The 15,214-nt window shown below is 38.3% G+C and overlaps 1 protein-coding gene across 1 annotated transcript; it reads right to left on the bottom strand.

The window, feature by feature from the left end:
- Positions 1 to 12,830: 12,830 nt before the first annotated feature.
- Positions 12,831 to 14,144, bottom strand: LOC148955414 (protein CFDP2-like). The gene has a single exon (XM_089107312.1). It carries the CDS (start codon positions 14,142 to 14,144, stop codon positions 12,831 to 12,833), a length of 1,314 nt encoding a protein of 437 aa, XP_088963438.1.
- Between the last annotated feature and the right edge of the window lie 1,070 nt (positions 14,145 to 15,214).

Genomic DNA, 15,214 nt, shown 5'->3' with positions numbered 1-15,214 from the left:
TATTATGAAGTAAGAATCATTTTCTTAACATGTTTCCTTCTGTCCAGTTAGTTTTCTAGAAAAATACCCAGAAAAGTATTTCCTTGGCATCATTACGTTTTATTGTTATATAAGGTAAACTCATTTAGTGTGTAGCATCAAGAATTCCTGCGCAGAAGGTGCCACTTATTTATGTTTGCATGCCTAAATTCGCTAGACAAGATTTAATCAAAATCGCGGACTCTATATCTAGGCGAAGCTGAGAGGTAACTCACTTGGAAGTTCTCCAGCCTTTTTAGCCCAAACTTGTAACTTCCGATATCATACGTGCCTCCCAGGATCCTCCAGAAGTTTCTCCACATTTGCAACAGTAGCAAACAATTTTGTATTTAATCTTTTGTTTCTCATTTTTCTTTCTAAATATTTTCTTCTATAAAGCACAGTACGCAAATACGTCAAAAGTCCTCTGTTAAAATCGCATAACTGATACGTCAAATACGCTTCCAGCAGAATGAAAATAATACAAGTTACGTAAAAACGGTTTTGACTCGTAGCATTGTATGTGAGCGCGATGCGCTAAAACGGAGTCCAAATTCAGTTAGAACACAAAATTTCACACTAGATGGCATTGATAACTCAATTTCACTTAGAAGTATCTAATACGCTTCCTGGCGACGAAATGTCATTTGTTTTCCAATTATGATAATAATTTAATTCTTATGGACAAATTCCTAAATATAATGATAATGACATGCTTCTCAGATCCTTTATATACGTAACAAAGATGTACGTTTCTTGCCTGAAAATTTAAGGGATGTCAGAAGTAAATCATATACTTGAAGTACTAGTAAAAAATCATGTTGAGTTCTTTGGTTTTATCGCCAAAGTTTAGACCTTTTTTGACAAGGTTATATTGTTTTGTATGGTGTATTGTGAATATTGAAAAAACGAGCAAAAATAATTTAAAAAAGCACAGTTTCTCTTCCAGAAGTAAAGAACGAAGTTGAAACATATAACGAAAATGGTAGGCTATTATTGATTGGTCGATTCGCCAATTTACAAAACTACCACAAATAAACTGACTGGTAATACCTCCCAATATATATAGAATTCTAAACACCAGGATTTTACTGACAACTGAGCTTGCTTAAATTTTGAAGAGAATTATTACTGTGTACTAAAAGCTGCTGAAATCTTGATTGCTGAAAAATTATTGAAACACATACAAAGTAGTTTTTGCTTTGTGCACGTTAGCCATAGAATATTCTCTCCTAACAGGCTAATTATAGAATTTTCAGCTCCTAACAGAACATACTGTTAAGTTTCTTTCTTCTTTTCTGTAGGAGGGGGGGGGGTAAATCCATGTATTCCGTAAAACACTAGCTGTTATAAATCTACAGATATTGGAAAACACCACGAGTCGGTTTATTTGAGCTAGTTTATTCTATACCTCTCACGTAATCGCCACAGGAGCAATATTTGTTCGTTTTAAGTTTCAGCTTTGCTCTTTACTTCCAGAAGAGGAGATTTGCCTTTTAAAACTGTGAGTAAAGCCCATTTAGAGTTATGACTAAACCCGAAAACTAGGTTATGACTAAAACCGAAAAAATAGACTTTTTCTAAACTAGATTAGCCTAGGCTATGACTAAAACCGAAAAAAGAAAATAGGAAAGAAGATAAAACAACAACAAGTTCTGTAATTTTAGCAAGGGAATATTAAAAGTAGAGAACAAAATAAAGGGCGTGGGGACTTCGAACGCAGTTATTCCCACCAAATTGTATATGGACCCTCCTTTCAAAGTAAACTTGGATAAATATACCAGCTAAAAAAAACTTCAACAACCAATAAATGTTGTTGCAATGTCCTCAGGAATGTGACTACCCTTGAACACATTTTTTTTTGGAAAGCAATCACAAGATAATGCGCGACTGGAAAACAAACTGAATTTGTCCAAATTGGCTAAAGAACTTTTCCAGTTGCTCCCCTTGAGCGCACATTTTCTTCCTTCCAGACGGCTGGATAAACGGTTCGAGAACAATAGGGTTAATTTACTTTTGATAAGCAAAATGGGGGGTCTACAATGAAATCAAATTTCGTCCCATCCATTGAGTTTTAACTTTTCATATAAGTGAAGCCCACTTCAATTAGTGTCATTTCGATTATAACGCAAATTTAAGCAATTCGTGGATAAGCAGGGTAATATCGATCTCATGTTTTATTAATACATTCTTCCTTTTAAGTCTTATTAACTGCGTTGCTCAGCAAAATTCGTCAGATTGAAATATTCAAGAATTCATAAAGGCAAACTTAGTAAATACTGCTACAATTAGAAAACTTAAATAAAGCGTTTTTAATACGACTATTTAAAATCATTGTAAGTGACTACCCAGACTGCTGGAAATATTTGAAATTATCCAAAGAGTTTATCAGACGAGAGACATAAAAAAAAAACATTGTCTATATAGTCTTTTGGGAGGACCAGAGAAATTGTCCATTGTACTCATCATCTTACAATAATTTATGCCCCGAATCACTTCTGCACGATGGCTCATTTCAATACCTAGCTGTCGTTTTGGCTTTAAAAAGAACATGTTATGTTTGGTTTGTAGACATGTTCGAAGTAAAGCCATCTTGATAGCATTAGGATTAGGACTAAAGACTAGCTTTAGAATGTGTATCATAGCTTAAAATTCACTCTTGTATAGAGAGAAATAATCGCATTTTCAGAATTCATCTTATGTATTATTTGATCTTCATCTCAAGTATTACTAAAGCATATTTCTTACATTTTTGAAAATTGTTTATTAATCACTATTGATATTATAGCTTATAGCACTATTGAATATTATACCAAAATGCTACCTGATAAATCAATCCAATATTTCTGTATGCTGTTCAATGACTTCGCGGTTATCAAAAAAAATATTTAATTTTACGCTTATGTTTTTAAGATAATTTCAATTGTACGTATATGGAAAGTTACCGATGTCACAACTGGTGTAAAACTATGAAAAGCTTTATAGATTAGTTTATTGTTGTCAGGCTTCATACTCACTTTTCACTCCCAAATCAATATTCCTGTTTTCAGTACTTGATTTTTGTGTTTTCAGTAAAGCGCTAGTTTTCTATAATCCTAGAAACACAAGGAACCATAATTAGTTGGTTTATTCTTTCTAGTTTGATAGATATATATATTAGAAAGGCTGTGAAGCAATAGTTTTTGCCCGTTTTAAGTTTCAACTTCGCTCTTTACTTCCCCTGGAAAAATTTTGTTTTTTTAGATTAGTTTTAAACAATGATAAATAGTGGTCTACTAAATAGATACACCATGTGAATGTACATTTTACGAATCCATAGCCTAAGTATTTCAATCCATTGAGAGGAAAATAAGGATCAAAACACTACAGAAATTTATAATAAACCCGCAGAGTTTCCAACTCGTGTTGTGCAAAAGAAAACAAGAGTAAACTATCAAAAAACGAGTTTAAAAGGATGAATTATAAAAGCTTAGTCACATTGATGGAGAGGGACTTGTGTGTGAGAAAATACTAAATTCGCATCTCTGGTAAGCTCTTCTACGTACCCAGTTTTGTTTAAGGACCAACCTCTATTCTCAGAATTTAATTTCCTTGTTCAAAAGGAAACCTCATTAGAAGCTTTCGAAATAAAGCTACTCTAGTTTACGGTACAACTTATTTAAGTTTTGGATTTTATGGTAAATATACCCCAGTTTAGCTTTTCCGATAAAACTTTGCCCACTTCAACTTCTTATGATTAACCGTTAATTTTCCCTGAATAACAAGTAAAAAAAAACTTTTCCCTTTTATCCAACTAAAAGTTTTAATCACCTCTTTCTATTTTCACTTTATTTCCAGAAAGGGTGGAAGTTGGGCCAAACAATAAATTGACCAACCAAGTTTCAAGCCAAACCATTCTTTCATCAGGTCTTTATCGCCCCCTCCCATTTTTCCAACGTTTTTTTTTTAAGCGACGTGTAGACTAGTCAGACATGTAATTCTAAGTAGCCTAAAAGCTACCTCAGGTTGAGTAGTGAGTTTAGAATTTCTGGGAACCAGCTCAAACACAGAAGCGTAAGTATAGAACTTGTCCTCTTGCATTACTAAGCTATTTGGAACGCAAGATTCCTAAAATTGGTTGTTCGTCCAACCTGGAGTGGTACACGATTGCCGAACAAAACTTTCCAAACCGCACGAGGGATACACACATTTGGGAATTCTAGGAAGCAAGAAAACCTAACAGAATTAAATAATTTCCAGTTAAGATCTGAAGATCCCAATGCGCTTGAGCTCTAAAAGTCTCAGATTAACGAAACTCACGTTGAAATCGCTGTAAAATCTGTGTAATAAAAGGATGGGGCTTCGTAAACCGCAACCTTTATGAGGGTTTCCCAAAATAAAGGTAAATAAGGAACTTATGCTTGGCCCAAGATCCACTAAAATCACAACTCACGAAATGATTAACGCCTTACTCATGCCAAGGCCGCATGCCAAGTAAAGGAGAATATTAAAACCAGACATCAGAAGGACAAATTGTTTAAGATAAACTATAAAGAAGATTATCCCATTAAAGAAAGGTTGTTAATCATCTTTAGTCTAGATCGGGATTATTTTTCTGAAAGAGTTAGTTGGACGCTACAACAATTCTAACTAAAGGAACAAACAGAGCTGTTTATAAATGTTATTACATTCACATGAATGTTATTGCCTGTTATTAAACTGTAGTTTAAATAAAATAAATGCCAATATTACCAATATCACCGGAAAAAATTATTAAGAAGAAGAGAAAAGCGAAGAGAAAATTAAGAAGAGAAAAGCAAAAAAGACATTTGACCATCAATAAACATTGCTCAACGTTTTTACCGATAAAAAGTTTACTAGGCTAGCTAAATTCTGCAAATGCCAATGCCACTTTTGAAGTAGAGCCTTCTGACATCAACAGTGATATTTGGTGTCAGTACCTTCAAGAAAAGACTACAACATCTTTCACGGTTTCAAATTAGATTGCCTTTCCAATTTGCATTAATCAGTAGCGAAATGCTTCTCCAAACATGACACACATTTCAGAGCGCGTAGTTAGGCAAGTTGACAGACCGTCAGAGCAAAACGTCAGCAGAAGTATACACGTCAGAGAAGTAGATTCAGTCGCTACTTGACATTCAATATTTGAAAAAAACTACGTTTTCTAAAGAGTTAAAGAGGCTGAGTCACAAGTTCGAACCTTAAAACGTACAGGGATTAGGAGGTACAGTTGGGGGGCTGTCGCCCCCCAAACCCCCGCTTCTGTATATAAAAGGGGCTTTGCCCTCCTCAACGCCTCGCTCTTTACGCTAAAGTTTTTATTGTTTAAAGAAAAGAGTTGTGAGAAAGTCAAACTTTAGCGTAAAGAGCGAGGCGTTGAGGAGGGCACAGCCCCTTTTATATACGGAAGCGGGGGTTTGGGGGGCGGCAGCCTCAAACTCAGCCTCTTTAACTCTTTAGAAAACGTAGTTTTTTTCAAATAATTTCTGCACGTTTTTGTACAGTTTATTACTTATTATTGCTTGACTAACTGTTAGCTGATCGTGTCAGGAGTTAGAATTAGGGGGCGGCAGCCCCCAAACCCCCGCTCTTGAAGATACTTGTGTTAAGGCTTTTAATTCCTGAATAATCAAATCAAATGCACAGTAAGATTTTCTTTTTTCAACTTTTCTTCGAGCATGCGGTTTTACGACATGCTATCAAAGCAGTGGAGACTTACCTGTAACCTGAAGGCCGACCGTGATATTCTTCTGGAGACGCCCGTTGAGCCGAAGGATTTAATAGATTGGATTTAAAAAAGAAACTGAGTTTCTTTTTTTAACTTTAAATTCAATATATAAAAAATTTTCTCTGATGGGGAATCGAACCAGGATCTTCCGCCTGACAGTCAGGAACAGCGACCATTGTACCACAGAGACACTTACAGAAATATTATTTTAGTCTCTCCTATCTATTTTTCACGCAAGCAAACCCCCACAAAACTTGATATTTGGTTTTTGGAAAATAGGGAAGAAAGGATCGGATTGAGCTGAAATTTTGAGGATAAGCTCCCAGGTCCCAGGAAAGCTTATCCTGTAAATTTCAGCCCAATCAGGCAACGTTAAAGGGAGGCTGTGGTGGGAAAAATTAACATGGGCTCTTATAGGAAAACGAGGTTTTTCGTAAATGTAAATACGGGAGATAATTTTTTCGGTCTGAAAATATCAAAAGGCCCTAACAGGTCAAATTCCGCCTCGCATGAGTCCTCATTCACCCAGATCCGTTGCCAACTGTGGCCTGTAGGCGTGGCTGATAAAAAGAGAAATGAACATTGTGTGGCTATATTTGTTTTTTGGAAAACAGGGAAGGAGTTATTGGATTCAGCTGAAATTTCGAGGATAAGCTCCCGGAGCCTAGGAAAGCTTAACCTCTAAATTTCAATCCAATCGGACAACGTTAAAGGGGGGCTGTGGTCGGAGGGTCGAAACTTCCGGCCCAGTTTTACCCATGAAGATAAAGTCGGAGGGGGGTGAAATTTTGCACGTTTCTTAGTTGGAGCTTGGGCTACAAAATACAATCATCGCTGTCTTTCTGCAACCGCTAGGACCGGAAATCGCTTAACATTGTGGTTGGTCGCCTCTTTATAGAGGCACAAGTGTGCCTCCTTGATCAGATTGGCGCTTAAATAATTGTCATTGCGCGTGCGCGAAGGCGGGGTTGAACATGAGAGAAAAGCCGTAGATTGATATTAGACTTTGTTTACATATTCAGACCAGATTTTAGAAGTCGTAGTGAAGATCTATGATTCAGAGTTACCTGACTTTGTAGTGGTATAAGGTATTTTGTAATCCAATAGTTTATACCAACAAAAACCTCTCGTCTTCTTTGTCAACTCTGACAGTAAACCTATGCTAGTAAGACGTAATTTTCTCCTGTCAAGAGCGGAATATGTCCATAGGGATGTTAGAAACGCTATGGGGTCTCAATTATTTTTTTTTACACATTACAACAGGTATAGGTAAGAGATCTCTAGGAGAGACAAGCTGCAACCAGCAAGCAAAATAAATACAAACATGCAGCATATTAAAGTACCTATCTACAAATGAAATTTTCATGCCTTTTGAAGGCGATATCCAGACCCAGATTCAGTGTGAGGCAGTCCAAAACGCCAATTTATTGAGTGAGCCTTCGATATTAAGAAACTGTCATGGGGGGGGGGGACTTAGATTGTTAGTAGAATGTTGATAAAAAAATAACAAACAGAAAGCCTTATGCTGAAAGTGCTGGAGTCCGGTTGCATTCTGCTATTCAGTAACCGACCAATTCCCTCAGATAACATGTTCATGATTGTCCTCGCCCCGTTTACAGCAAGAAGCAGTGCTTCTAAAAGCAATATAAGTTTTTCTAGAAATCAAGCCGTAAAGGTAGTTAGAAAACCAGAGTTTCCAGAGTTCAGCAGAATCCTTTTAGTAAAGAAAACTGAGAAAGGCTCGTAAACATTATTAGGTTGGCTTACCCTAAACAACAATCTTGAGATGAAGCATATAAATGTGGATACCCCAGTATCAACTAGACAAGCTATAAGCTCGAACTCGGCATGTTTCTCGGACTTGGAGGACACAATGTCTAAACATGTATATTCATTAAACTTCCAGGAAATGCTCAAGGTTCAAAATAGAAAGGGTAGCATCACGGGTCTCAAATTTTCCCAATAGTATCACGGGTCTCAAAATTCCTAATTTAATTTTCTTGGCAACAGTTTCATCTCTTTTAATATTAGCTTGTTACACAAAATGGGTTTAAAAATTTACCCTTTAGGTACCAAACCTACGTGATTTGACAATGCCTACTGATGCCTCAATGTAGGCTGGGAATGATGCCATTAAGATCGAGAAGTGTCAACAGCAGGTACCTTTTTGCTTCAGGAATCTCAAAATCATATTAAATAGAAAAAAAACAAGTTTTTTTTAAATGAAAGTAAGGAGCGACATTAAAACTTAAAACAAACAGAAATTATTCCGTGTATGAAAGGGGCTGTCCCCTCCTCAAATCCTCGCTCTTTATGCTAAAGTTTTTAATTGTTTAAAAAAAAAATTTGTGAGAAAGAATCTAACTTTAGCGTAAAGAGCGAGGCGTTGAGGAGGGGACAGCCCCCTTCATATACGGAATAATTTCTGTTCGTTTTAAGTTTTAATGTCGCTCCTTTCTTTCAGTTAAAAAAAATTGCTTTTTTTATTTAATTTTTGAACGTTTTTAAATTAATGCAGGTTTTGATTTTGGCTCACCGTACGTGAACAATAGAAACAAAATTTGCATATTAATTTTACTTTTAATTGGTTAAACGGCTTCCTTGAAAGTTGTTTAATTTTATTTACGAACGTTTTTGTTAGTAATAAATATACGTAACTTACGAATTAACTTACGTAACGAACTTCTATATTCATATATTTTTAATATGTGTATTATATTCAGTTCTTTGTCAGAGTTCAACCTGTCAACACCTCTCTAAGTTCAAAGCTACAGTGAATGTGACCTTTGTCCAAATGGCAAAACAAAAACAATACTGTCCAGAATGCAGACTACGAGTTACTTCTAACTCAATCAAATGTGCCAATTGTGACTCTTGGTTCCACACAGGGGCCGAAAAGTGTGCCGGGATAGACATTACTAATTGGAGTAACTCCTGGATGTCCCTTGATTGCTTTACTAAATCAAAGGTAAACCTTACTCCTTCTTTGTGTCTTTCTGTACCCCGTTCTGGTTTACCTCGAATGCCTCGTATCCCAGTTGAAAGAAAAAGAATTCTTAGCATCCTAAGTGACCTAAGCAGTCCTTCTCCTTATCCTGAGCCTCCACACAGCCAGCTTTCTGTTTCAACAGAAAAATCAAACAAGCCCCAGGAGGCTAGTTCAGTTGGTCCAACAATTTTCCTTGCCCCACCCCAGTGCCAAGTTCTTCGCGAAGGTCCAACGCATGTATCATGCCAAACCACTGCATGCAGTATGGATAAATATGTTCAAACAGACAGCGTCAAGACATCCCCCTCATCACAAGCAGATTTTCCAAAAATTTTGACTTTAAAAGAAAAGCTAACGGATGTGTTAATGCTAATTAGAGATTTTTTGTCAATTTATGAAAATGATTCAATAAGTCAACTTACAATTTATTCCATCACAAACGAGGTAAATAAAACCTTAGATTCTCATCATCAAAACAGTGCATTGTCCCAAGCTCAATGAATATAAATGAAGGAAGCAGAGGATTAAGTTAATCAACTTTAGCCACTGCGAGTGCCATAAACCTAAGTTTAGAAACTGTACCCAACCCCAATGTCACCTCTCTTCAACCTAATTATAATCCTGGCCTTGAGAACTCAATCAGAGATGCACGAATTTATTTTAAAAGTAATGAAGTGATTCTGACTAATAATAAGGACTTCTCTTCAAATAATCGCAAATATGCTAATATAATTTTGGCAGGTATTTGCAAATTAGGTGATAAATGTCATTTTGGACATGATCGTGCTCCAAGCAAGCTGCAGGAAAAAAGTATTCCTGATAATAGTGCTATAAAAAATTGCAAGTTTTTTAAGCAAGGAAATTGTAAATTAGGTCCAAAGTGCCCCTATAATCATGGATCTATTACCCGTAACTTCAAAAAACAAAATGAAGCTAGTCCAAGAGTTTGTTCTCGATTTTTATATAGCAAGTGCGACCAAAAGAAGTGCTCGTTATTGCACTTATGTCGTTTTTACCTCACTTGCAAGTGTACTAAAACAAAGTGTAATTTTGACCACGTTCCTTTATGTAAGTTAGCATCAAGTGGTTGTTGTTTCGGGTGTGATAGCCTGCATATTTATGTCCCCCTTCCTTTTTACGAAATAAATCGAGCTACAAGCAAAAAACAAGTGCACAAACTTGGGCAGTCCCAGCTGTTACCAGTCAAGGATTCAACACGGAAAGCTCCTTTTTAGGCAGCACTACGGACCCCATTCCTCCCTCATTAATTACCCCTCATTACCTACCTCCCTATCCGTTACAAAGCAACATGACCCATGCATCTTCTACCCGAAACGCCCCTCCAACCCGAAATTTTACTCACGACCAGTCAAATCATCACCACAGACGTTACTGCACCAAAACCCTCCCACAGTCCCCTCTTACTCACAACCCTCCCAGTCACAAGCCCCCTTACATACCCTACCCGCTCCAAGTGCCCAAGATGCTGTTGACCGGTTTTGGCCTCTGTCCGTCATTTGCCAAAGCAAATCCAACCTCCCTCCTCCCAGAAAGTTCCCACCCCACCTCCATTTCCCAGCACCTTCTTACCTTCCCATCTCCCCCTTTCCTCCCAACCAAAAATTCTTCCGACTACTTCTTACTACTTCAACTACTTCTTACCCTATATCCACGAAACCCCACCTCCGACCCATTCATATTATCCCTCGTTCCCACCCTACCAGTGTGACTCAGGTCTGATACCTTTTGCATTCAATAATTGTCTTGTATTAAATCCTTTTTATTATATCCCGACAACTGAAAACATGACCCAGGCATCTTCTACCCGAAACGCCCTTCCAACCCGAAATTTTACTCACGACCAGTCAAATCATCATCACAGACGTTACTGCACCAAAACCCTCCCATAATCCCCTCTTACTCACAACTCTCCCAGTCACAAGCCCCCTTGCATACCCTACCCGCTCCATGTGCCCAAGATACTGTTGACCGGTTCTGGCCTCCGTCCGTTATTTGCCAAAGCAAATCCAACCTCCCTCCCCAACAACTGAAAACCCGACATATTAAATATTAAATTTCGATAACTGAAAACAAGTCGTACCTTCCTCATCATGCTTTGTCCCTATCTTCGCCCTTCCTTCCACCTCCAACTCGCCACGGTAAATACTTCTCTTGCCTTTCATTTCTGCAGCATCATGATATTAATTTGAAACCCCAACTAGGAAATTCTCAAACACATAATATATACAAGGCAAGACTCTACAATCGGTTTATTTTTCCTAAACTTTTGTTACTAATGCTGAAAGTCTTGATTTTGAAAAGCGTACCGAACTCGAGGTGCTTTCAGAGTCAAATCTAATCGATATTATAGCTATTACGGAAGTACAGTCCCATGACCCAGGGTCTCTTACTTACTTAGTACTTACTTAGGTCCTCCTACGCCTGGGGGCGCATAAGGCAGCAACAGTGATTCGCCACGACGACCTGTCCTGAGCCTTCAACCATAGCTCCTCCAACGAGGACCTCGCCAGCTTCGCCTTCTTCATTAGCGACCTGACAAGGGTCATTTTTGGTCTCCCCGATTTTCGAAGACCGGGGGGTTTCCAACACCATGCATTTTGAGGTAGCCTTCCTTCCCCCATTCGCCCCATCTTCCTCCAATACATCCATCACCGCTTTTTAATAAGATCAAGGATGGGGGTATGATTTGTCATACGATAGATTTCATCATTTCGTATTCTTTCAGTCCAATGTATATTTAGGATAGACCTTAGGCAATTATTGTCGAATGCCTGGAGTCGTCGTTCTAGTTGAGCAGTGATGCTCCAAGTTTCGCAGCCGTACAAAAGGACAGAGACCACATTGCTATTATAAATGTTAAGCTTTAACTTCTGGGAATATTTATTATTTCTCCAAACATTTCTAAGGTAGCTGAAAGCAGACCCAGCCAATGTTATTCGGCACAGTATTTCTCTTTCGGAATTGGCATCTTGCGTAAGAATGCTGCCGAGATACTTGAACTCTCTCACTTCCTCAATGTCCTCGTTGTTAACCAAAAGTCCTTCGGCTAAGTCAGGTATGACTGCATTCGACATTGATTTGGTCTTGTTAGTATTTATGGAGAGTCCGACAGCATTTGCCATACGACCGAGTTCATTAATGTTGCGTTGCATATCATCTGGGTCGTGGGTAATAAGTGCAACATCGTCAGCAAAATCACCATCATTGAGTTCTCTCAGTGGATTTAATTGTAGACCGCCACTAAAACTGCATCCAAGGAGAACAAAATCAATCACTATGGCAAACAGTAATGGTGATAGAATGCAGCCCTGCCTTACACCTGACTGAACAGAAAACCACTCCGTTAGGCCACCTTCTGTCTGTGTTGCGCACATGATATCATGATATAGCGCTTTAATTATATTTACAATTTTGGTCGGAATTCCATAATGCACTAAAATCTTCCATATGGTTCCGCTATGTATCGAGTCGAAGGCTTTGAGAAAATCTATAAATACTATAAGTAGCTGAACTTGCCATTCATTGGATTCATCCAGCAGGACTCTCAGGCTAAATATCAGGTCACAACACGATCTATTCTGGCGAAATCCGTGCTGCTCATCTCTCAGAACTTTCTCCACTTTACTTTGAATCCTGTTAAGAATTATTTGGCACAGAACTTTGCTGCCAACAGACTGTAAAGCAATACCTCTCCAATTATCACACTTAGTCTTTTGTCCCTTTTTGAAGAGTTTTACAATTACTGCCTTCGACCATTCACTAGGGACTTTTTCTTCATCCCAAACACGGGAAAGAAGTTCAAATACGGGTTCGGCTAGGGCGCTTCTACCGTACTTCAGTAATTCTGTTGATATGCCATCATTGCCTGCAGCCTTTCCGTTTTTCAAAGTCTTTAGGGCCTCCTTGACTTCAATAAGTATGAGAGGTCCAGGCCATATTCCAAGATCGAACAGTGGTTCTTCAGGGATATTTAAAGTAGTTGTGGGAGGCATCTGATTTAGTACCTCGCTAAAATGCTCTTTCCAGCGTCGGACTATGTCATCAGTCTGGGTTAATAAAATGCCATCTTTGCTTTCAACTTGGGTTGACGACGCCTTTTGAAATACCCACCAACTGCTTCGTTATGGCATACACAGTACGGCTATCTCCCCGTCTAGCGGCTGCCTCAGCCTGTTCGACCATATCTTCGAGGTAAATCCTCTTATCATCCCTGGTTGCTGCTTTGACTTGCTTATGGAGACGCTTGTACTGCGCTTTCAGGTTATCTACATATTCTCTAGAACAAGTCGTGCTATGGTCATACTTATCAACGAGGATTTTGAGTTGTGATCTTTGATCAATAATATCCCAACTACTTTCAGATATCCACTGCTCTTTCTTCTTCCTGTTGTAGCCCACAACTTCTTGTGCAACCTTTTTCACGGTTTCTGCAATTTTTTCCCACTGACTATCAAGCGACACTTCGTCCCTTAGAAGGGAAAACTTGTTTGACAAAGCTGTAGTATACTTTTGCAATACGTTCGGGTCCTGCAATGTCCTCAAATTGAAGGTTTTCACTGGCCGCTGGGGCTTTGTCACAGTTTTTAGTTTCAGCTTGAACTTGGCAACAGCAAGTTGGTGATCGGAATAACAGTCGGCACCTCGGAAGGTTCTAACATCCTCTAAACATCGTCCCCTGCGCCTCTCAATTAGGATATGGTCTATTTCATTTCGTGTTACACCATCAGGCGAGTTCCAAGTATACTTGTGAATCTGTTTATGTGGACACCATGTGGCGCCGACGATAAGTTCATGAGTAGCGCAAAAATCGATTAGTCGCACACCATTGTCATTAATTTCCCCCAGTCCATGTTTACCGAGGATAGTTGGGGCATAAGAAGTATCACCTCCAACTTTAGCATTAAAGTCCCCACATACAGTCCCAATATCATGACGATACGTTTTTGCAACAACATTCGATAACACACGATAAAAGTCATCTTTGGTTCGATCACAGGCGTCATTCGTTGGGGTGTACACTACAATAACTGTCAATTTGACGTATGAAATGGCGAAACGGGCACGAAGAATCCACTCAGTAATTGGTTCCCAGTCCACTGGGCATTTTTTGGCCCGATTACTTAGTGCAAATTCGACACCTGCTTCTTTTCTAGTCTCAAGTCCGGAATACAAGATGTGGTAAATCTCAGATTTCAAAGTCCCAAAACCAGTAAGCCTGGTCTCAGAAAGTCCAGCTATGTCAATACGGAATTTATCAAGGGTTATCATAACACTGTTGAGTTTTCCGGGCTGTGTTTCTTGATTAACTGTTCTAACATTCCAATATCCAATACGAAAACAATCGGCCGTTTTCAAGAATCCAGTCCGGGGGCGTGCATTAGTCGTCATCACAGAAGAAGAAGAAGTCAATCCGAGGCAATATGTTGCGGTTTCTTGAGTAATTAGTTTTTACGGTGGCGGGTTACTAGCCCACCGACCAACCAACGAATTGGAACAAAATGGTCAGATTTTATTTAATTCCATCCTTTAGACCACCCACTCGGAAAAAAAAGTGGCGGTGTTTTGTTCTTTACTAAGAGTAACCTTTATCCAAAGGTTATTCGAGTCCCTAGTTTATCCGAGTATGATGAAATCCTCTGGCTAAGTATTAGACCAAAAGTTCTCCCTCGTCCATTTAATATTATTGCAATAACTGTTTTCTATTACTCCCCAAGTAAAAATATCGAGTCAAAACGTAAATGCATCCATCAATTGCAGACAAGTGCTGATTTTGTTATTTCTAAATACCCCAATGCTGGTCTTTTTTTAGTTGGCAATGCAAACAACCTTATAATGGATTTTTTTGCTCCTCAGTTAAAGTAAAGCAAATCGTTAAAACACCAACGACTCGGGGAAATACCTCTCTTGATATTATTTTAATTAATATGTATAATTTTTACAACCCTCCCACAGCTTTGCCTCCATTAGGTGGGAGTTATCATCTTTCGATTCTTTTATCCCCCTCCTCAAATTTTAAGCATTCTTTCTCAATAACTTATGGCAGTTATCGCCCTCTTCAAAATTCTGGTCTTCTTTCTTTTGGTATGTGGCTGAATACTGAAGATTTATAGTTTAAAAAATCTTGATGAGAAAATTGCTATGTTCCACAAAAAGCTAATTGACAAATATCAAATTAGCTTCCCTGAAACAATATTTAAAAAGTGTTCCAGTGATAAACACTTTATTAACCAAACTATAAAAACACTAATTAGAACCAAATTGAAGCTTTTCAGAAATGGTAAACCGGATGAAGCCAATAAACTAAGAAAATCAATTAAAAGAGAAATTCGTAAATTGGCTTGATTGTACTACAAAAATAAGGTCGAAGTGTTGTTCACTAATTAACCAAAAAACTGGTATTCTGAGGTTAAAAAGCTGTGTGGCAGGAGGCTTGAACAGCTTAACTTCAATCTACCCGA

This window comes from Artemia sp. Qi Xiang Cuo, chromosome 2 (genome assembly GCF_049724085.1).
Source record: "Artemia sp. Qi Xiang Cuo chromosome 2, ASM4972408v1, whole genome shotgun sequence".
NCBI lineage: Eukaryota > Metazoa > Arthropoda > Branchiopoda > Anostraca > Artemiidae > Artemia > Artemia sp. Qi Xiang Cuo.
Note: the sequence above shows the minus strand (reverse complement) of the source record. Positions and strands in the feature narration are given on the sequence as shown.

Excerpts from the sequence above, each read along its gene's own strand:
- LOC148955414 (XM_089107312.1), bottom strand. The coding sequence starts at position 14,144 with ATGACGACTAATGCACGCCCCCGGACTGGATTCTTGAAAACGGCCGAT.